The sequence below is a fragment of the Eleutherodactylus coqui genome, chromosome 11, assembly GCF_035609145.1.
Source record: "Eleutherodactylus coqui strain aEleCoq1 chromosome 11, aEleCoq1.hap1, whole genome shotgun sequence".
In the NCBI taxonomy this organism is placed as follows: domain Eukaryota; kingdom Metazoa; phylum Chordata; class Amphibia; order Anura; family Eleutherodactylidae; genus Eleutherodactylus; species Eleutherodactylus coqui.
The window spans coordinates 25,021,906-25,044,839 of NC_089847.1; the positions used below are offsets into that span (position 1 = coordinate 25,021,906).

Below are 22,934 nucleotides of genomic sequence, written 5' to 3' on the forward strand. Positions count from 1 at the left end.
GGGGCTTGAAATTCACCACTTCTTGATAATTTTTCTAATGCACTAACATACTTCAGAATTGTAGTGTGTTATAGTGTATTATAGTGCCTTTGAAGCTCAGCCAGAGGTGGCGCCTCATAGGCCACCATAAATGGCTGACCCAGAGGTTATTTCCAAGCCTCCAGGTGCCATAGCAACCCATTGGGACTTTGCGATCGCATTCAGGGGATCCGCTGGGTGACAGAGGGAGCCCCCTCCTTTATTCAGCCCTTTATGTACTGCTGTCGTATTAACCACAGCATGTAAAGAGTTAGACGTCTGATATCGGCAGTTACACCGGTCACCGCCGATACAGCTGGAGCTAGGCTGTCATGAGATAGCCAGGCTCCCACTCCAGCTGGCACAGTAGAGCCAGACTTCTAACACAGCACAGTAAAAAAGCATATGCATCAGAATAAAGTCACTTTAACTGCTATCGCAGAAGAGCATATGGGTGGTTCTTAAGGGGTTAAACAGAAACTTGTGTAGCCAACCAATGATGGCTATATGGGGTCAAACAATTGTATTAGCAATCGCTCTTCCTCATACCAGCAATCCCCTGCTGTGTGTGAATGGTAGTAAATGAGCATCGATTGGCACGCTTTGTCAATGGGCATCTGTATCAATAGTAAGATTCTCAGACTTTCTTAAAACAGCAAATTGCATAAAAGTTAGTATTATATTCTTTTATAATGATAACATCCATCATTTACTCTGTGATGTTCCTTTTTATGCTTTTCATGTCTGTCTATTTTATTGCAGGTTTGGACGACGTAATGCTTTTATCAGTGCCCTGGTGGTGGCGCTGCCCCTTGGGGCGGCCTTATGCTTCTCACCAGGGTACAACAGCTTCCTGGTCATCAGAATAGTCTTTGGTGCGGCTCTGGCTGGAATCTTCCTGTCTTTCTACATAGCAAGTGAGTGCAATATGTGTACTGCTAGAATGGATATTAAATGCAGCTTGGCTCAGTGTCTCTGCCCTTCCTCAAGTTGTCTCCTTTTATTTGCTTTGGGTGGTTTCTGTATTTGCTGGAACTGTGTGACTGAAATGTGAAAGGAGGGGGGGGGGGGGGGGTTGCAGCGTCTGCACAAAATATACATTTAACTCCTTATAAGAACAGACAACTGATGGAAATAAAGCTAGTAGATATTTATTGGGTGACTTGCACCCCCATGCTTTGGCAGCACAAAGTCACTTATGTCTGCTACAATGCTAGGACGGCACCTGGATTTAAATGAGCGACTGACAACACTGAGATCCAATGACATCATGGAAAAGAGTTTGCTGCTCACTGAGCAGGCACTCACAGGGTTAGGGGCCGGGGGACGGATGGTAGTTTGGAAGAGCAGGATGAGCAGGCAGCTAACTGGGTGATAGAAAGGTTAGAGGGGGAAAGAGAACCAGGCAGGCTAGTCCTGAACTGCCACAACCCAACAAGTTGGAAAGTAGGCAGATGAGAGGGATGCCATTACAGAACCAGCACCACTGCAGCACGAAATGCCCTCTGAACGCCAGGGGGATGACTGCTCCAGTGAGAAGGGGACGGGGAGCGTAGGGCAGGTTAGACAGACAGGTCCTAGTGGTGGGGGACTCAATTATAAGGTGGACAGATGGGACAATCTGCCATAAAGACCGGGATCATCAAATGGTGTGTTGTCTTCTTGGTGCTCGAGTCCAACACATCGCAAATCGGATTGACATTACTGGGAGGGGCTGGTGAGAATCCAGTGGTCATGGTGCACATTGGCACCAATTAACAAATTAGACGTCAATGGAGGGCCCTCAAAAACGATTTCAGGCACCTAGGATCCAAGCTTAGGGCGCGGACCTCCAGCGTAGTTTTCTCGGAAATATTACCTGCACCAAAAGCCACACTAGTAAGGCAGCAGGATCTTAGGGAGGTAAACAAGTGGCTCCGGAGTTGGTGTAAGAAGGAGGGGTTCGGGTTCCTGGAGAACTTGGCTGACTTTGCTGTTGGCTACAGGCTGTACCGTAGGGACGGGCTGCATCTTAATGGGGAGGGTGCAGCTGTGCTGGGGGGGGGGGGGGGGATGGCTAGAAGGCTGGTTGAGTGTTTAAAATAGGGGAAGGGCAAAAAGCAAAATGGGGGTACACAGTGTAGATGGCGACCTGGGGCTAAGTAATGGGAATGGGGTTCGAACAGGTGGTAGGGTTAGTACAGTTAGAACTGACAGAACTGCCAATAGTACAACTAGTAGCACAATGAATATAAAGAACAACCATATAAATTGTATGGCAGCGAATGCAAGAAGTCTGATCGGTAAAGTGGCTGAGCTTGAAGCGAGAACGACTGATGAATATTACAGTATAGTGGGCTTAACGGAAACATGACTTGATGATAGCCTCTCTATTCACCACCCAATCGCGGTTATCAAAACTGGGATTAATTACCCTTGAAAAAAGACGGTTAAGGGGCGATCAAATCACTATGTATAAATACATGAGGGGACGATACAAGGATCTCTCCCATGATCTGTTTATACCCAGGACTGCATCGGTAACAAGAGGGCATCCGCTACGTCTAGAAGAAAGCAGGTTTCATCACCAACATAGAAGGGGGTTCTTTACTGTAAGAGCAGTGAGACTGTGGAACTCTCTGCTTCATGACGTGGTGATAGCAAAATCCCTAGAGGAGTTTAATACGGGACTAGACGTCATTCTAGAGCGCTATGATATTACAGGATATAGACATTAGGTGACCAACGGGCTGTTGATCCGGGTCTTGTAGTCGGGTAGGAATTACTATAGGTTGCCATTATGGAGTCGGGAAAGGAATTTTTTCCCCGAATGGGCTAATTTGCTTGTTGCTTCTTCCTCATTGGTTTTTTTTGCCTTCCTCTGGACCAACAATGAGGGGGGGGGGGGGGGGTTATACATGCTGAAGTAGATGGACATTGTTTTCATTCAGCCTAACATACTATGTTACTTGGGATCTTTTTCTCTTTTTTTTTTAAATTTAATATACTGTAGGTATAAGATCTGTTTAAAATACAGCTTCACACAGAATCCCACTTGCATAAAGTATTTCATCCCTTGATTAACATTTCATAAATACAATTCTAATGGCCCATTTACACATAACGAATGAAAGTGAGCGATAATCGTTACGTCTAAACGCGAAGCCATTGTGCACTTTTAGTTTGTCGCTTAGGCTCAGCCTGCATAAAAATCATCGCCGACTCGCTCACTTCTTGTTACATTTAACCCCTTAAGAACATGGCCTATTTTGGGCTTAAGGACGCAATGATTTTTGACGGATTTTCATCTCCATTTTTCAAAAGCCATAACTTTTTTATTTTTCCGTCGATGCAGCCGTATAAGGGCTTGTTTTTTGCATGACGAACTGTAGTTTTTGGGTACATAGACTATATTGTAAAACTTTTTTATTAATTTTTTTTATGCTAGGTAGAGAAAATGCATAATTTCTGCCATAGATTTTTTTTTTTTTTTACATTGTTAATTATGCAGCATAAATGACACAATAAAAACATTTTTTTGGAAGTCCTCTTTATCGCTTGTTACTGGCATCATAGTGGTAATACAGGACGCCTGTAGGTGGTGTCCTGTTACCATGGCAACCAGCGAGAGCCCGATGACGTCACAGCGGGAGCACGCTCCCTCTGTGAACCCTTCCCATGCCGTGATCCACATAGATTGTGGCAGAGAAGGGATTAACAACGGGAGTTGCATCTCCGATGCACCCCCACTGTTGCAGCTGGAGGCCGGCTATAAGTGACAGCTGTCTCCCGCTCCCAGATAGCGTGAGATCTCTTCTGATCTCGCACTATCCACATGACGTAAGGGTACTTCCACTTGCGGGAGGACCCCGCTGCCATGACGTACCCTTACGTCATGTGGAGGGAAGGGGTTAAACACTCCCCACTCAGTGTTTTTTATATAGCGCTAAATGAGAAGTGATGATCTGCCTGTTTAAATGTTCTGCAATTAGCGGTGACGTCGCTCGCTCATGTGCTCATTCAAATGAATATTGTCCCGTGTAAAAGAGTCATAAGAATTTTTCCATGCAGCCCCTGATCAGACAGGTATTTCCTGATTCCACACCAAATCGACAAACGACCTTTTCTTCCATGTCACACTCAGGAAGCTGTTTGTTTAGGTCCTCGCATGTAGAACTTATTTAGCTTGTGGCTGTGCAGGGAGGATCTGGCACTTCAGTTTTTTCCGTGTTTAACTTCTATGACAGAGCTGAACAATGGAAAAGTTAAACGCAGATGTTAACAGACCCTAAAAGAGTTGCACAGTATACCTATATTTGAGCTTTTCAATTAGAAAAAAAAAGTATTTGCAGTGACTGAGAGCCAGTCCTTCAGCCGAGGAGACAGCAGGGTAAAAGATGGCATTGGTTCACGATGGCTCTACCGTGTCCTTTCCTCAAAGGCTGAAGCGTAACCCAGCTCGGCCACTAGCAAGGGAGATAAGATTGTAGCAGGCTTGATGGCTGCAATTCGGTCCTGGATTATAATCGTGACGCCAGTGTCCCTACATAAGTCATTTATTCACGATGAATAAATGAGTTCACAGACAAACAATATGCTTTGAAAACCCGGGGGGACACAGTTTTCTTTTATGCGCATTCCAACTTTGATTTTCCTATACAGGCAGATTTATTAGTGCTTCTTAACATGAAGTTACAGTCTTTGGAACGGTTTCCTAAACTCAGCTGTTCAGAACACAATTGATAATGGACTGTTCTTCTCCCAAAGCATACACCTCCTCAGCCGCTGCTATCTGAAGGGCACTTGCTTGGGTTACACGGTCTCTCATATCCCTCTCACTTTAGGCGTTAGCTGTAACAGACTTCTACGCTTCCCCTCCAAATGCAGTTTAGTGGGGGTGCATACAACTCTTGCATTCTCATACCAACTCTAAAGCAGCATCTCCTGCGCTTTCATTCCCGGAGAAGACAAACGGTCCAGTAGCAGAGACATAGCCTGCCACCCAGCCCCGGCAGCCGCATCAGCCCATCCCTACTGTGCGCACCTCCTTCTCAGACGGCACACATCACACTACTACATTCTCTCACTAACTCCTCTTCTACTCAAACATCCAATCATAACACACTTACAAGATAGGCAAATGAACTTATTTAAAGACAAACTAACAAAAAATGGAGGGACCCTACTGTGTGTGTGTGTGTGTGTGTGTGTGTGTGTGTGTGTGTGTGTGTGTGTGTGTGTGTGTGTGTGTGTGTGTGTGTGTGTGTGTGTGTGTCGGAGGCCTTAAGATACCTTTTATATGGAGTAACTATTGTTCAGAAAGTTGCTCAGAAAAGTCATTGATGCGTACGAACAGCAGTAATTTGTTTGCTTTAACACATGCGACGATTGATCAAGAGTTGTTTGCCAAGATATAATTCATGGGGGGGGGGGGGGGATCTCTGTGCAAATTCATTTGCAAGGCATTCACATGCGATGACTGTGATTTTACTCCAGACTCCTCTTGATCAACCAGCAACCTTTTTTAATAAGCTGAAATGAAACAACTAGCGGCTTATCACGCATCACCCTGTTGGTGGCCATGTTGACACTGAATGACTATCTCTTTCAAGTGATTTTTTTTTTTTTTTTTGGTCTACGGTCTTCCCATGTGAAAGTACCTTTAGACTGTAATTTGTAAGTCATTCACTATTTATTTATCCAGACTGAAGCTATAGTTTAACCAGTCTAAACTTTTCCAGGACACCAGAAAATCTGCCAGTGAGCCTGTTTTGACTAAAATTGTGCATGTAAATAGCAATTAACTGAGTCATTGCAACTATAGTTTGTCTCTGCGCTGATGTTGCAGGATAACTATGCAGTGCTAACGTACATGCACACAGGCAATGAGTTGCACTCTAGATTCTCGGGTGTAACTCGGATAAACAGCGCACAGACATCCCTTCAGTGTGCTGTTTGATGTATGGGGGACAGCACACTGATGTGCTCTTCTCTTCTGAAAATCAGACAAGAATAGGACATGCTGTGATTTATATATTTTTCACTTGGACGATTTGAGTTCAAGAAGTCTATGTGCATACAGCCGTTCAATAGAATGAATAATGGGTGGATTTTCTGACCAAAAAAAAATGGTTCAAAAATCGGACCGAAATGGCAATGGAAAAAAAGCCTGTGCCCATGTACCCTAAATAATAGTGGAACTCCAGGCTAAACTGGTTGACTGAGATACAGAGTCTTCATAAAAATGTCATGTGCAAAACATAATAATGAGCTCCTACTCCCCACCTATCGACCATGGGCAGCTCTGAGTCTCCCTGCTAACGTAATGTTTACAGCCTGCAGTCAGCCTGTGTTGTCCCTTTAACAGGCTGCTGCAGTCAACAATATGTATGCAAGTACTTGAATGAGAATAGAGTAACCGGAGCCGGCATAGGTTTGTAACAATCAATCATGCCAGATTAACCTAATTTCCTTCTATGACAGAATGGCCAACTGGGTTGATCAGGTAAATGCAGAAGATACAGTATATCTTGACTTTGGTAAAGCATTTGACAAAGTATCTCATACCATACTTATTGAAAAAGTGACCAAATATGGCATTGACAAGGCAACTGTTAAGCCTCATGTCCACGGGCATAATTGAATTGCGGAATCCGCGCGGGTCACCCGCAGTTCAATATGCCCATAGACTATCATTGGCTATCCGCAGGTATTTAAATACCTACGGATGTCCTCTTTCTTCCTGGCATGCGAATTGCACGCGGGGAAAAAACACTGCATGCTCTATTTTCTGCGGTTTTCCCACACAGACGGCTTTCATTGAAGTCAATGGAAACCGTCCGGGTCCGCAGCTGTCACTGCGTCCGTGCCACAGACTGCGCGAAAGCAGGAGTTTAAAAAAAAAAACTAAGGCGCTGGCATCCCAAGGAAGATCCAGCTGCGACGGAGGAGAGCCCCGCAGCGTCCGGACAGGTGAGTATAATGTATTTTTTTGGCCTCATGTCTGCGGGCCTGGTAGAATCCGCTGCAGGATTCTGCATGGGGAAACTGTGTGGGCCCGTAGACACGAGGCCTCAGGTGGATTGAAAAATGGATGTGTGATTGTACTCAGTGGTCATAAATGGCTGCATATCCAAGTGAAAGAATGTCTCAAGTAGGGTACCACAAGGCTCTGTCCTAGGCCCAATGTTGTTCAACCTTTTTTCCTAAACGAAAAGATCATAGACTGAACTTGAGTCAACAATGTGATGCAGCAGCCAAAAAGGCAAACACAATTCTTGGATGTATGAAAAAAAGCATAGAGTCTAGATCACGTAATTATCTCCCTCTATTCTTCAGACCTCATCTGGAATACTGTGTCCAGTTCTGGGCACCCCACTTTAAAAAAGACAGACAAATTGGCGCAAGCTCAGAGAAGAGCTACCAGACTAGTAAGCGGTCTGTAAACCATGTCTTATGATGAACGGTTAAAGGATCTGGGAATGTTTAGCTTGCAAAAAAAAAGGCTGAGAGGAGACTTTAATAGCTGTCCACAAATATCTGAAGGGCTGTCACAGTGCAGAGGGATCAGCCCTATTCTCATTTACACAAGTAAAGACTAGAAGCAATGGGATGAAGCTGAGAGGGAGGAGACACAGATGAGATATTTGAAAAAACGTTCTTACAGGAAGGGTGATCAATAAGTGGCAGTGTTCAAACAAAGGCTGGACAAATATCTGTCTGGGATGATTTAGTGAGCCAGCACTGAGCAGGGTGTTGTATAAAAATCACGTCATGCTGCGATTTGCCGCGATGAACCTATTATGGAAAATTGCGGTGACTTTAAGCGTTCTCCCACAGCGGAAATACGCTTGTGTTAAAATGGTATGCCCATGCACAGGCGGCCTTAGGCCCCCTGTCCACAGGCGTTGCGGTATCCCGCGGCGAATATCCGCCACAGGAGCCGGCAGACGGTTCCCAGCAAGACAGCCTATCTGACAGATAGGCTGACCGCGGAGAATCAGGGCAATTCGCAGCATTGCAATCATTCTCTGCTCATGGACACGGGGCGGGCGCTTTCCATAGCAATGCTATGGAAAGCTTCAGCCGGCGTGATTCGCCGATGATTTACCGCTGGCGAAATCACGGCCGTGGACAGGGGGCCTTACACGGGACGGTAATCCCTGGAAACGGTACTGAGTGAAAAATCGCTCATTTGTCGGAATCTCTTAGTTTTTAGCTCACCGGCTTGTGTACTCTGGGCATAACACAGCAGAATAATACGATGTCACGTTTTGTACTAATTGTACGATGATTATGGTTCTTTTTTCTGTAAACTGATCATTATTAATACTGTGAGCTTATATGAAGTTACTAGTTACCCTATATCTGTACACTGGTATTTAACTTCTGCTTTAACATTCCTGTCATTCTCTACTTTCTCGCTCTTATGCTTTCTGGATGTCAGGCTCTCTCAGGTAGGCACCTCTAGTGTCTTCTACCTGCCCTGATGATATACCATGTACAGTACTGACCAGGACTTTGTTGCTCTTCTCCGCAGGGTTAGAGCTTTGCACCCCAGGTCTCCGGCTGATGATAACAATGATTGGAGGATTTTTCTGGTTAGGAGGTGAGCTGCTGCTCCCAGGAATGGCCGTGCTGTGCTCTGACTGGAAAATTTTGCAAGGGGCAATAACCGCAGCGTTATTTTTACTTTCTAGTTATTGGTGGTAAGTGACTTATGTGTTTCATGTATTCTGTGCTCCTGTTAGATAGGTGGAATGTGTCGGCACTGTATAATGATTAGATAGGGGTGATTGTAAAGCTGCCTATACATGTAAGGGAATAGTTGTGTGAAAATATTACACAAACATTCACAAACGACCAGCATAAGACTTCTGTCTGTCAAAAATGTCGTCTGACTAGCTGTAAAATTCCAGCCATGGTTTGCCAAAAATACAAGTGCAAAGTTTGTTTGTCCGATCATTTGCAGTTTACAGAATCCTTGTTTTTGTTTTGTTTTTTACAAGCCGGTTCCGGTTTGGTCAGTTTAGCCTTTCAATTTACAGGTGGGATTGTTCATACGATTTTATGTGCATGGCCTAGTTTAGCCTTATCACTTTCTGTGGTGTTCACATCTCTCCATGCATGTAGCTGCCAGTTACTGTTCCCTGAATCTCCCCGCTGGCTTCTGGCAACACAGCAATTAAATCGATGCAAGGCAGAGCTCCTCCTCTTCTCCAGGGCAAATGGAATAGACACCGGAGATGATTTTGCTGATCGAGAGAATCTGTTTACAGGTGAATAGCAAAGCGGCTCAAATGCTATTAACTATTCAATAAAATTCAGACTTGGGCCTCATGTCCACTTGCACTCACGGATTCCACTGCTGAATCCCGCAGCGGAATCCGTGCATGCCCACGGCTATGGAAAAAAATACAGTTTCTTACCTCTCCGGATCCAACACGGGTCTCCTCTGTAGCGGCCAGATCTTCTTTCTTCAGCACGGCAGATGTCCGGGCGCGGTGCCCGACGCATGGGCAGTACCCTTTTTTTCTATTTTAAATCTCCTGCTTTCCCGCAGATCGGCGGCACATCCATAGTGACAGCTGCGGGTGTGTCGCGGCTCAGAAGGCTTCCATTGACTTCAATGGAAGCTGTCCCTCCAGGATCCACAGCAATATGGAGCATGCTGCAATTCCTTCCCACACGTGCGATCCACACGCCGGGGAAAAAAATCACATCCGCATGCCTTTAAATGCTCTGCGGGCGCCTTAATTTGCAGATCTCCCATGCAGGTGCAGCAAATCACATCTGCCCTTGGACATTGGGCCGTAAAGGGGTATTCCAAAGACGGGACGTTTTTGTTCCAGTTTTCACCTATCCGTTTGATGGATGAAAACTGATAGATCAGTGGGGGTCCAACTGCTGTGATCCCCACTGATCTCAAGAACATGGGGTCCTGTTTTCCCATTACTCCTCACTTCAGGCTCTCGGTGAGGAGTAGATTGAATGGGGTGGTGGTCGTGCATGCGTAGTGCCACTCTATTCATTTTCAGTGGGCTTGCCAGAGATGGCCAAGAACAAATCGCTTGACTATTTCTGGTCACAGCACTCCTATCAATAATGGCACTGTGGGTGGGAAAGTGACCCTAAAGTGAGAAGGAATGGGGAAATGGCAACCCCGTTCTCGGAATCTGTGGGGGTCTCAGCAGTTAAAGCCTTACTGATCTATCAGTTTTTACCCAGACAGTGGATGGATAAAAACTTGAATAAGCATTCTGTCTCTGGAATACCCATTTTGAAAGGGTTAACCTTTTCCATATGATGATTGATCACTGGGTCCCCCATCAGTCACAAAGACAGGGGTCCCATGTCCAGCCATAAGAATGGAGCTGGTTGAGTATGCACACTACTGCTGTTTCTCTATGGAACTAACTGAGATAGCCAACTACAAGCTCTCAGTAGTCGCTCAGAGATTAATGGAGCACCTGTACAAATGCTTGCAGCCGCCACTCCATTCACACGGGAGTACATGAAACACCTGTTTTCATGAGCAATGGGGGACCTAGTCGTCAGACCTCCACCAATCAGTTATTCCCTATCCTGTGGATAGGGGATAACTTTAAACCTTAGGATAACCCTATTATAGAATAACTATCTAGATAGAGGCTATAGAAAGCAGACATCATACTAACACGTGCTGCATTAGAACAGCACCAGCTATTAGCCGTATTAGAAAATGGTAGAATTAGTAATGCTTTTCCACATTAATGATAATCTAATTTTCTTTCTTGTAAGAAATAGACTCATTTTGGGAGGGTTTTCCTCGTCCTCGATATTACAGCTTCTGCAGTCTGTTCAGGACTCGTCTTATTTGGCGGAATGCATTGATTCTTGGATTCACTGCGTAAGTCCCTTCCCAAATGTCTTATGTTTTATCCAAAATTTCTCAATTCTTCCATATATTCAGTATTAAATCGTAGGTCTGCCAGATGTAAATGTGTGTAACTTCGGAAACGCTAATATAATATGCTTACACCCGAGTGAGCAAGTTGAGATTTTGAGGTTTTCCTCCTCTAAAACTATTTCTGCCTTTGCCAAAGAAAATCATCTCAGTCTAGTACGAAGGAAATGTGGAGCAACTGTCCATACCAACAACTGCAGCTTTCGTTTTTCTGAGACCCTTTGGAAAACCGAATTAGTTTTTCACAATTTTTCTAGTGTAAGAGTAGTGGCGTTCACCTGGGATTGCTCAGAGAAATCTTCAGATGTTAGGGGTTTGTCAGGTCCGTTGGCATACTAGAATACAGGCCCCTATGGATATAACCCTATATCTAATTAAATTGGAGATCCTTCCATTACTGGCCAGGATTTGTGCTTTAGTAATTTGCACAATAACTTTGAGTAGTGTTTTTTTGTGCCAGTAATCCTATAGTCACATTTGTTCCATCTCCTATCCAGGTTCATTGGCTGTGGCATCAGACCGTGCTTTACCCGGAACCTCATGGTTCTAGGTAGCTCTATAACTTATTTTCTCCGGGCCGGTAGTGATCTCCTTGCTTGTATTTTCCTCTGCATCACTGTGAACCACTGGGGACGTCGGGCAGTTCTTCTCCTGTGCACCATCCTGACCGGGTTCTGCTCTCTGCTGCTCCTGGCCCTTACACAGTGTAAGACTCTCACATTTGCTATTTTGTCTTGTAGCCTAATTTTATTTCCATCATTACTAACTAGTTTCTCTCCAATCCAGATCTCTTTACTGCAGTTACTATAGCCATATCTGTACTGGGGTCCCTCTCTTCTCATGCTGTAGTGATGCTGAGTGTCTTTTTTGCCAGTGAGGTGTTGCCAACTATAATTCGGTGAGTACAATAATCTGACCTGGTACAGAATGTTTTGATGTACACGCTTTGTCAAAAAAAAAAATCCTGCCCCTAGAAGAACTTATCATTTTTAGTGCAAAACCCTGCACGCAGTTCCATCTGAGGCAGATATGTAAATGATGAGAGTTGTAGCGTGAACAGTCTTGCCACCTGAGGCCCTAAAAGTGGTTCCACCTCTGGCCTATACAAAGGCTCTCAGAGGTTACTTGTGTTTAGTGGACTTTTTTCTGCTTGTGCAGAGCTTGTTGGCCACTAGATGCCTTTATGACTCAATAGAAGAGATTTCACTCCGTTATCAGGGTTTGAATTTGAATCCGAGAATCTGGAAGGTCGTATCAACAAATTGCCTGCCACCCGGGCCATTCTAACCTGACTGTTAGGAGGTGTTGGGACCAATGGTTGACACCCTAAACAGGCCACCAGTAGAGACGATCATCAGACAAGCATGAGCAGCTCTAACTGTTTTGTTGTCTGCCATCCAGACACAGTTGGCGCTATCGTTACAGGTTTCTGTGTCTGTTGGAACCATTTCCAGGCATTTGACTGATGTGCGCCGTGAGTGGAACCAGGTTTTTTTCAGTGAGGAATCCTGGTTTAGTTTGGGCACTGACGGCAGTTTTCATGTCTGGTAGACCTAGGGGTGAAGCCTCAATCCTGCCTTTGCTGTGGAGCGGCACATTGACCCCACTGCTGGAGTGATAGTCTGGGGGGCCATCGCATACGAAAGTCGGTCTCCTCTAGTAGTTGTACGAGGGACAATGACTGCTCAGCGATATGCTCAGGACATCCTACATGTGTTCCTCTCATGGCAGCTTCCAAGAAGCATTTCACAACAGGATAATGCTTGGCTGAACACACAAGGAGGTCATAGGAATGTCTCCACAACATTGTCACACTTCCGTGACTGCCCGGTCACCAGATTTATCTCCTATAGAACATGTAAGGGACCATCTGGGACACCAACTTCAGCAGCCTACGCGTTTGCATGAACTAGAGGCTCAGTTACAGCAAACGTGGACCGATATGCCGCAGGATACGATACCTGTATCACATCTTGTATCCAAGCTAGAGGCAGTACAACAGGGTACTAGAGCCTCCATGCTCACCCGTATCACATCTTGTAGCCAAGCTAGATTCGGTACAACAGGGTTCTAGAGCCTCCATGCTCACCCGTATCACATCTTGTATCCAAGCTAGATTCGGTACAACAGGGTACTAGAGCCTCCCTTCATAGTGATCAATTTTCTGCAATAAATGATCCTTTTGCTCGGATATTGTAATCACTTATATCAAAGTTACAATCACAGAGAAAGTTTCATTCCATTATGACAACTACTTCAAGGGAAAGCATGTTGTTGTCTTTTTTTTTTGTTTGTTTTTTACGAGTATACTTATTGTATGCAAGTTGCAGAAGAGAGTGGAGTGATGACTGCTCTGACCCGATTTTTGTCACTTGTCTACTCAAACTGTACTCTGTTACATGAGCACGAAAAGGCCTTTTACACAATTTCCATCCATTTTATCACTAGATCGAACAAAACTGAATGCCTATCATTCAGTGTAATCACTGCCAGCGACTGAACGACTAATGAGCTAATGATAACTTGTTCGCTTATCGTTTGCTGTACAGTTTATGCATGCATAAACATCAAATAATGATCAGCCAATCTAAACAGACAGTTCATTTGTGAACGACTGCCTATTTACTGTAAATAGAGGTAGGCAATTCCCATTCACTGTGCAATGATCGGTTGTGTAAAAGTGCAGGAGCGATAAACACCTGCCAGTCGTCCTGTGTAAGAGGACCCTTACTTCTACAATGCTGCCCCATATATATAGACAGGAAATTGGAGCTGTTAATTCTCATTGGCTTAAAGGGGTATTCTTTTGTGTAGATTTTTTAAATATTTTTTTTTGTTAATAGAATAGGAAATTCTACACTTTTATAATAGACGCATGAACAAAATTTGGATTACATGTATATCTTATAGTAGTGCATTGGCCAAAGTTGGAAAAATAGTATAATGTGGATTAGGCTCCTTTTACATGGGCAGGAACTTGCCCGTGGTAACAACCACTGATTGACAAGGAGCATGCCGTCAGCGCTCGTTCCCTCTTTGTACACTTGCAGATTATCTCCTCTAGGGGGAATGACCAAATGTTAAAACGATCATTTGTTCCTCTGCGGCTGTCGTTGATCAGCTGCACATCTCCCACTTTACATGGAGATGTGCAGCCAACCAGCGAGTATTTTTATGTTCACCTAAATTACACAATCTGCCTATGAATGAGCATTTGATAATTCGTCCTTACATGGCCTGATTGTTGGCGAGTGAGCATTCAGGTCTGATAATAATCGACCCATATAAAGGGACCTTTAGTCCTGAGTAATACATCTGTAAGATAACGGAATAGAGCTGAACATGGTATAATTCTGGTGAATAGTAATTTGAGGAGCAGGACAGTATTACTAACTACAGCAGAAGGTCAGCATCATGGCTCTCAGAAGCCTCACTGAAGTTGTTCTACCTGGTTTTAATGTACAGTTAACTTTTTAAAGCATCACAAAGTCGCCAATTAGTTTTGCACTAGTAGTCTTAATCCATTATGACATGGATGTGTATTTTATGTTGACGTAGCACATGTAGGTCATACATTCTTGTTACTAACTGAATACCAAAAAGTTATGATGGACGCCATGTTTAGTCCTATTCACTTAGCATGTAGATGCATTAAAGAGGACTGATTTATGGCCAACACCATACTACTGTATGTACAGGAGGCAACTGCACTGATATAAGAAAGGTAAGAGCAAATCATATTTTTTAAATTTTGCTAGCAGATGGTATAGAAAAAAAATGGAATAGCCCTTTAATTTGTAGGTCTATACAGTTCATTACTAGCCTTCTAGAATGGATTTATAAAATCTATTTTTTTTTTCAATCTAGGGGTTCTGGCCTGGGCATTATTCTGGGGCTCAGTTTATTGGGCCGCGCTTCCTTTCCAATCATCATTCTTCAACAGAGATCCGGCTTCTTCCTGCACCATGTTGTCTTCTCATCTTTCTGCATTCTTTCAGTTCTTAGTCTTCTTCTACTGCCGGAAACTAAAAGGAAGGGTCTCCCAGACAGTCTGAGACAAGGAGACAGCCTGCGGCGGCCACCACTCCTCCTACAAGCCACTCAGGATGCAGTACCACTGCTGTCCCACGGTAAACCCCGTGCTGATTACAACCCAGATAGTTATGCCCGGCTAGCAAGCTCTACCAAGAAAATGATTAAAAGGAACTCCACAAATGGGCAGGATAATAAAGCTCTGTCCAATGATGAACTGGACCTCGCCAACCCCAGTGTAAATTATATCTAAAACGGAAGGACCAGAAACTATTTCTTTTCACGGATGGGAGAGATCACTGGGCAGGACACCTGTTTGCCACAAGGATGATTTTTATTACAGGTATAAAATGTGGAATTATCAGAAACTTTTCCACAATGTGGAACCATCAACCCTTTTTCCATCAAGGTGTAATGACATCAGTCCAAGCATCAACCTGCTCCTTCTGCCAGTGACACTCCATTATTTATCAATCCTCATACTTGATCCCAGTGCATTAATATAAGATACCCTTGTTGTCCGTGTGCAAGCTCTCTGTCCTTGTCACTTTAACAACCCACCTGCTGCAGAATAAAGCCCACTGCTTCCCTCTGCTAATACCCTCAGTGTTATCTACATCGCCGTACACCACCTGTTCTCAGAAGCTGGTCCCAATCTTACATCTACTGTAAACAATTATTTAAAACACCAATAGACTGGTGTTGTGCCTCCAGCTGAAGTATTCGACAGAGGATTTATAGTCTCTTCATGGAGATTAGTCGTCATAGTCATTGTTTGCCATACATGTCTGCCAGCCGGCGAAAGCGTGGACCCCACTCCTGCAGATAGTCGTACTCCTGGTCGCTGTCTTCTTCACTAGATAAGATAGAACTCAGTGTCCCAGCAACCGACCCCTCTCCTTCATAATCGTAAATCAGTGCAGTGTCATATGGGGGGACACTGGGGTCTGAATCTACCGCTTGCAACCCCTACAGGAGAAACAAGGGAATAACATTTACATCTCAATCACAAGACTTCAGAACAACGGAAACTATAAAACCCAAGAACTCACATCTTCTATGAAGTCTTCAATATCAGAAGGACGGTCAGAGAGTCTCCGGGGGTATCGGGGAAGTGTCTGACTGTAGGGAGCATCTCTCCGGATTGGAGGCTTGAAACGAGGCGATAGTGGCACTGCCATGGCTGGGTTCCTGAGGCGGTTCATATCATAGGCATCCTGTGTGATAAGGAAAATCAGTATTGGTAATTAACACTGCCTGCCCTTCCTGCTGTCAGTAGGAGATTACAAACTGCAGCACTCTTGTCTGTGGACTGTTTAGGGCAGTGTAGCTCAGTCGTATAAACAAGAGTGGTGCCCTTGCTGAAAAGAAAAATGCAGTCCGGTACCTGGTCCTCTTCTCCTCCTCCCTGCTCGTTGTAGTTGAATATATTGTCTCGCACGTCCTCCTCTGAGTCTGACAATAACCCCTTCTGGCCTGCGCTACCAGCAGTGCAGCGAAATAAGAGAAGTAGCAAAGCAAGAACTGCAACAAATAACATGAGTTACACAGATGTATAATTATTACAGTTTTATTTGGCATGGATCGTATGGTGTCCAGCTGAACTTACTACTAATTCCTTATCTATGTCTCAATGACCAGGATGCCGGAGACTGCTCCTGTCCCCAGGTTTGAAGGGTCAGTGGCCCATAACCCACATTATGTCACTGTGACACTGCAGAGCCTTCTATTGTTTGCCGTGTTTGAGCTCCAATTGAGGAGAAACTATTGCAGTGAACATCTAGTGCACCTGGTATTAAGGTATCTTTACACGGGGCGGTTATCGCCCAAATAATTACTTGAAACTGATTTTTGGCAATAATTTCCCTATGTGTACACAGACAGGACACTGAGCGAGAACTCAGTAGTTGCAAGACGCTTTGTTTCAGCTCACTGAACCAAAACTACTGCTCACTCAGTGTAAACCAGAGTTGTTCTGTCTCTTCGCAGTGCATGGAGGTCGGTGGGAAGAACATTCCCGCACACTCTGCCTCAATTCACTGAATGACTATCGCTACTAGGTGAAAGCAAAGGGGCGATGGTCATTCTGTGTAAAGGTACCTTTAGGAGAGAGATTGCAACTTTTATGGGGGACCCTGTTGCATTGCAAGGCTAGCATAACACAGGTGTAAGTGTATTAACGCTATGAGCATTGCGTTTTTTGAGCACATCTCTGCATATTTTACAGTATTTTTTGCACATGAATACCTTGTGTATTCGCGCACGCAAAAAAAACCCAAAAGCCTGCAAGCATGTGCCTTTGATTTCAATGGCCAGTTACATTTAATATGGGCTAATTGAGGTGTAATACGCACCAAAATGGGACATGCTGTTTTTTGGGGGTTTTTTGTTTGTGCAACCGAAATGCGCTACCAAAAAAGGCATGTGACTAAACCCATTGAAATCAATGGGTTCTATTTACCGCGTATTGCATGTGCAAATATTGCACGTGTAATACACGGCGCAAATGCGGTCGTGTGAATAAGCCCTAACGCACAGCAGAAGAAGCTGAGCAGATTCATATGTTGAAGATTTACTTAGACTGGTGTTTTTATACACTGGCGTAATTGGCCATTTACATGGGACGAATTTGAGCAATAATCATTTAGTGTAAATGCAAAAACATTGTTACTATTTGTTCACTACTCATTATCAATGACTTTCAGCATAAAAACCATTGTCGCTCAGTGTAAATGCTCCCCACTCAGTGTTTCATATAGAAGAGCGAGAAGCCCGCATTCCAGCTGTGAAGTCTGTCTGTCTAAATGCGCTGCATGAACGCTAACGACCTTAGCAGTGAGGTCTGCGATCGTGCATCTGTTAGACGACTGTCGTCCTGTGTAAAAGGGACATCAGAAAAGATTGTGCTGATGTGAAGGATGACAAATATATTAAGGGGCACAAGACTCCTTTGGGCCAAATTTGAAACCTTTTCAGCAAATGTTATTTGTTCAATTTAAGTTCTACGATTTTCCCATTTACTGTCTACATTGTGTTGAAGATTTGTTTGTTATTGTGTAGTTGCAGTGGATGAAATGTGTCCTGGTCATGTGATGGCCGCATAGGTTTACTGTAACGAGCTGGACACCTATCAGAGCTGTCTAGTAACGAGTTGTGCAACTGTGTTTCCATAATGCAACAGGACAGATTTAATTGCACCACAAATAAACAATGGACGTTCATACTGATCAGCAGCAAGCGGAGATCTTTAACACAGTAATCAATGTTGACCATTTTAAAGCACTATTAATTTTAGGGGTGCAGATCCAGAAAGTATAATGAAAGGACTTTTCATTATGCCGCATTCGCACGAGCGTATTATAAGCGCACTAATGCATCCATAATAGACTAGTGTCCTGGCCCAACCGCGAATTTCCTGCCCTGAACTCAGTGCATCACAGGAAACTATGAGGCTTCGAGTTCGTGTCAGAATACCTGCGGTTGAGCTGGGACACTTGTCTGTATTACGAACGCATAAATGCACTGATTATACGCTTGTATGAAATGGGTTTTTATAGAAATAGCCTTTATTTACTCAAACTAGAATATCCATTTAAATTGTCTCACTTGTGGTGGAATCATTTCTAAAAACTATTGCAATAAAAGTCCACTATATCACCTATAGCCACCAATCATCAGATTTTATTTATTTTTTAAAGTGCCCTCTCGACCTGCAAAACAAAGATGGCCGCCTCTGACTACCTGATGCAGTGTGCATTGGTATGCATTATTAGTCTAAGACTCGACATGCTGCGTTGATTAGTCAGTGGTGCCGCCCAACCAGATCAACATGTAGTATGTTAGACTACCGATGCATACTAGTGCATCAGGTAGTCAGAAGTCCATGTGGCCATATTGGTTTGTCAAGACCCGGAGAGTCACTTTTAATTGGACTACAAAAATTAATCTGATTCTAGAAAGAATCTGATTGAGTTGTGAACTATAAGGTCACTTTCAAGTCTCTGTATTTTATAAGGCTTCTTTCACAAGAGCGGATATCGGCCAGCTGATATATGCTACGTCTGTTGAGAAAAATGTAGTGAACGGGCGCATAAATCAAACGTTTGTGCGCCCATTTAGATGGCCTAGTGAGCCCGGCGCAAATGCACAGCTCACCAGGCCATCGCCCATTTTCCCTCCCTCCCCATCACAGGCTCACCTATCTTCCTCCCTGCTTGTTCTGTGCAATGGGAGGGGACGGGGCAGAGCTAAGCGCCAGTCCGCCCCGCCTCCTCCCATTGATGGCTATTGAAAGTGGCAGGGAGAGGGCGGATGCTTAGCTCTGCCCCCACCCCGCCCCTTGTCCATAGCATCAATGGGCAGGGGTGGGGCGGGCTGGCGCTTGGCTCCGCCCCCTCCCATTGCACAGAATGAGCGGGGAGGAAGACAGATGAGCCTGCACAGGGTGAGGAGAACAGAGGGAGGGAGTTTAGCAGCATGCTGCTATACTGCCCCCCACTTACCGCCGCTGCCATGGGTTCCCATAGGAGTCCATGCAGTGGCTGACATATTCCGGCCCAAAACATAATTCCAGAACTATGTTTTGGGTCCGATGTAAAAACGCCCGGCGCTATATTGGCTTGGCCAGGCATTTTTACTCCTCACAAATACGCCCATGTGATCTGATGCATTGGAATAGGCCGGTCGATATGCGCTTATGTGAAAGTAGCCTAAAGCTGGTATCACATGAGCGAAAGCACATTTACGCCGTGTACTTGCATGCGCAGGTGCGTGTTTTACTTTACTATTTGCGCGTGCAAAAAAAAATGCAGCCCCCAAATGGGCAATTAATTTAATAATTCAATATGCACCACTTTTGTGAGCATCCTGCATACTTTTTTGTGTGAACAAAATGCACAATACGCTTACGTGAAACAACCAATTGAAATCAATGGGTTCTATTCACTGCCTATTTTGCATACGTAAAATGCTGTGCAAATACGTTCATGTGACACGGGCCTGAGTGCTTTGTTGGTTTTATAACTGGTGAATTAATCCTCAGCGATAGGCAAGGCTCTTTTACATGACTAAGTATTTGGGGCAAGTGGTTAAAAAAAACAACAACTTTCCAATCACGCACAAATAACATATTTTTTTTTAAAGCTTTTATATCGTGCTATATTTTTAATATTTCTCGCCATGGACTTGGAGTACCTAAAATGTTTTAATGTACAGAATAGGCAATTCTAAGCAATATTTTAATAGGTTTTATCAGCCTATTCTGTACATTTTTCTTACAAAACCTCTCTTGCGTTGTGCAGCTCGGTGAATATGGATTTCTCAGCCCCATCTTCACCTAGCTGCATAACAGTAGAGGGCGCTCAAGATGTGTCTGCAGCTATTCTCTCTAGAACAGCTGCAGACAACTGTTCTGTTCACATATACCAGGGTTTAATAAGACTGTCGATTACATAGAAAAGTATATTTTTTAAATTAAGAAAATGGTTTAAAATGTTTAAAAAATGAACTTGAAATGATTTAACCTAGAAACAATTCCTCAAACATTGAAAGTAAAAGAAAAACAAAACACCTGCCCGTTAACACGCAAGAAGTTTTGCTTCCCACAAGATAAACACCTGCCAGATTTCTGGTGTCAATCTCCTTTCTCACGCCACAGCTGCTCCTCAATTGGGGAAAAGGAATTGGGGCCGACAGTTGTTGACCAAGCTGGTAAAAATATGCTCAGGGTTCTTTTTCTATTTTGAAAGGTTTTATCCAGAAATACCTTTATCCAGTCCGGTTCAGTGATGCCTGGTTTTGACACTAGGTCATGTGGTTTACTTGTTTCCTCCTCCCACCGTTTGACGTTATTGCAGGGGGCTGGCTTCTTGCCACATTTCACTTGCTAAGCCAGACCCCCTACTTTGTCACAGTCTATGCAAGAGGGCTGGATAGCAGGACTGGATCAGGTAAGTATTTCAATCCCTGGATAATCCCTTTAACTTTTTGCTTTTGGAAATCCCCTCACCTTTTAGTACGGGTGCATTGTGTTAATTAAAGGGTCCCTGTCGTCACTTTTTAGCTTATTAAATCATGCAGAGTGAAGTTCATTTGTTTCAAAAATGTAGTGTGTTATTGCTTCTTATTAAAGCAAACCTGGAGAAATTGTCTTTATATATTTCCTAATCCTCATACAAATAGAGACTGGACAGTGTCTGCTGGCTTGGTGTTTCCCATTAACCCACCCTTCGCTGTGCTGCAAGTCATAGGCTAGTGGAGAAACCTGTCCCTTTTATGGGTAGATTTGACTGCACACGCCAGTCCGCAGAGACTCGCATCGTTCTGTGGATAACGTCTAGTACATCATCTGCACCCCAGCAGCAGAGAAGAGCTGGTTAATGGGAAACACTACAGCCAGCAGCGATGGTCCAGCCGGCCTCCTGGACTGGGCTCTATCATTTAGTTACTTTACTGTATCAGAAGGACCTACAACTCAGACAACACTAAGTAGAAAAACAAGCGATTGGGCAAATAAAGGGTCTTAAAAAAAAAATAAACTGACTAGTAAGAATATACCTGCCAGAGGAATGAAACTGGTAACACTACTCAGGTACAGCCTGGAAGCATTTGATGGATGTTGTATAGTAAAATGTGTGAGAGGGGCAGGTAGTTTCAGCTCTGTAGGTTCACATACAAGAATCGTCCAGGGCATGTTGATCCACTCACCTAATACCAAGGCCACACTGCTTAGGATAATGATGAGTGCACTCAGGCTGATACCCACTCCAGAGCTGAAGAGAGCAGCGGCACTGCCACTACAGATGCCAAGTGCATCACAACGACAGACAGACACATTCAGCATATGCAGTTGTGCCAAGGGTGGGTCACCAGAATCGGATACCAGCAAGGGCAAAGTGTAAACCCCTTCCTCAACTTCACTGAGCAGTTCCAGCATAGCATGGGTACCTGAGGAGAGGAGACAATATTTGCTTGGTGAAGCATAAGTATTCAACAGAACTCTCTGTTCTAGAGCGCTGACCTTTGAAGTGGTTAAATTACTGCCAACTCTGGGATAAATCACTGTACAAATATTCACTCAGTAATGGCAATTGCTTCTAACAATGTAAATATGAGATCATATTGGAGTCCCGTACTCCTCCCAGATCCATTGTCAAACTTTGCAAATCTAATCACAGCCGATACTTATGTATTTTATGCTGTAGCTGGTACGGTCCCTGCGCCGTCTCCATGATTTAAGACTGTAAATAGATTTTAAGACCTAGATATATAATGTTCTATATGGGGCATTGCAAACGTATGCACAACTGTTTGTAGCATCGATCAATGAATAGAATATATATATATTTTCTACTTACTATTAACTTCACTGATGCTCCAATTAAGGGTCAAGGCTATGGAGGATTGATCCAGTTGGAAGTGGAATGGGTGTGACTGGGGTGGCATGTCTTCATCCGTGGCACTCAGTAGTATCCCGTGACCATGATGTGAACTACTGCATAGCTCCCCAGAATGCTGCCACAGCACCGGAGCGTGGTCATTAAGTTCTATCACCTCCACAGATAGCGTCCCTGTGGAGCTCAGTGGGGGAACAGCTGAAATACAGGAAGATGAGGGGTTTAGAATAAGCACTATTGTAGAATAGTGTTAACTACACATCCCAGCATGCCCCATTGGCTTATTTTTGGTGGGAGAGGTGGAGATCTTTAGTTCCACAACAATGTATTACATACATAGGCACCTCATCGGCATGCTACAATTGCGTGGCCCATCACCCGCCTGTGCTCTCACCATTATCAGTAGCAGCGATCAGCGCCGTGTACCACCCTCTCTCTAGAAATGGTGACTTCCGTTCCATGCTGTATCTGGTCCCTATTTGCCCACTCTGAGCATCCACAAGCAGCCAGTTTGCAGGGTCAGAAATCAAAGAATATCTGGAAAAATAAACCATTATTAAGGCCTT

The 22,934-nt window shown here is 44.2% G+C and overlaps 2 protein-coding genes across 3 annotated transcripts in view; one reads left to right on the forward strand and one right to left on the reverse strand.

Annotated features, from left to right (window-relative positions):
• Nucleotides 1-18,201, forward strand: part of SLC22A31 (solute carrier family 22 member 31) — a 30,292-nt gene extending 12,091 nt beyond the window's left edge. The window contains exons 3-9 of one of the 2 annotated variants that reach the window (XM_066582973.1): nt 781-935; nt 8,537-8,705; nt 9,130-9,275; nt 10,777-10,885; nt 11,440-11,648; nt 11,729-11,840; nt 14,810-18,201. In XM_066582973.1, coding sequence (XP_066439070.1) covers nt 781-935; nt 8,537-8,705; nt 9,130-9,275; nt 10,777-10,885; nt 11,440-11,648; nt 11,729-11,840; nt 14,810-15,227 — 1,318 coding nt within the window. In that variant the 3' untranslated portion in view covers nt 15,228-18,201. The remainder of the gene's footprint in view (nt 1-780; nt 936-8,536; nt 8,706-9,129; nt 9,276-10,776; nt 10,886-11,439; nt 11,649-11,728; nt 11,841-14,809) is intronic. The other variant, XM_066582974.1, reaches the window with a different exon arrangement.
• Nucleotides 15,290-22,934, reverse strand: part of CDH15 (cadherin 15) — a 48,684-nt gene continuing 41,039 nt past the window's right edge. Inside the window, exons 9-14 of the mRNA XM_066582972.1 lie at nt 22,763-22,905; nt 22,330-22,566; nt 21,680-21,919; nt 16,362-16,498; nt 16,027-16,191; nt 15,290-15,943 (exon numbers count right to left, since the gene is read on the reverse strand). Coding sequence (XP_066439069.1) covers nt 15,743-15,943; nt 16,027-16,191; nt 16,362-16,498; nt 21,680-21,919; nt 22,330-22,566; nt 22,763-22,905 — 1,123 coding nt within the window. The 3' untranslated portion in view covers nt 15,290-15,742. The remainder of the gene's footprint in view (nt 15,944-16,026; nt 16,192-16,361; nt 16,499-21,679; nt 21,920-22,329; nt 22,567-22,762; nt 22,906-22,934) is intronic.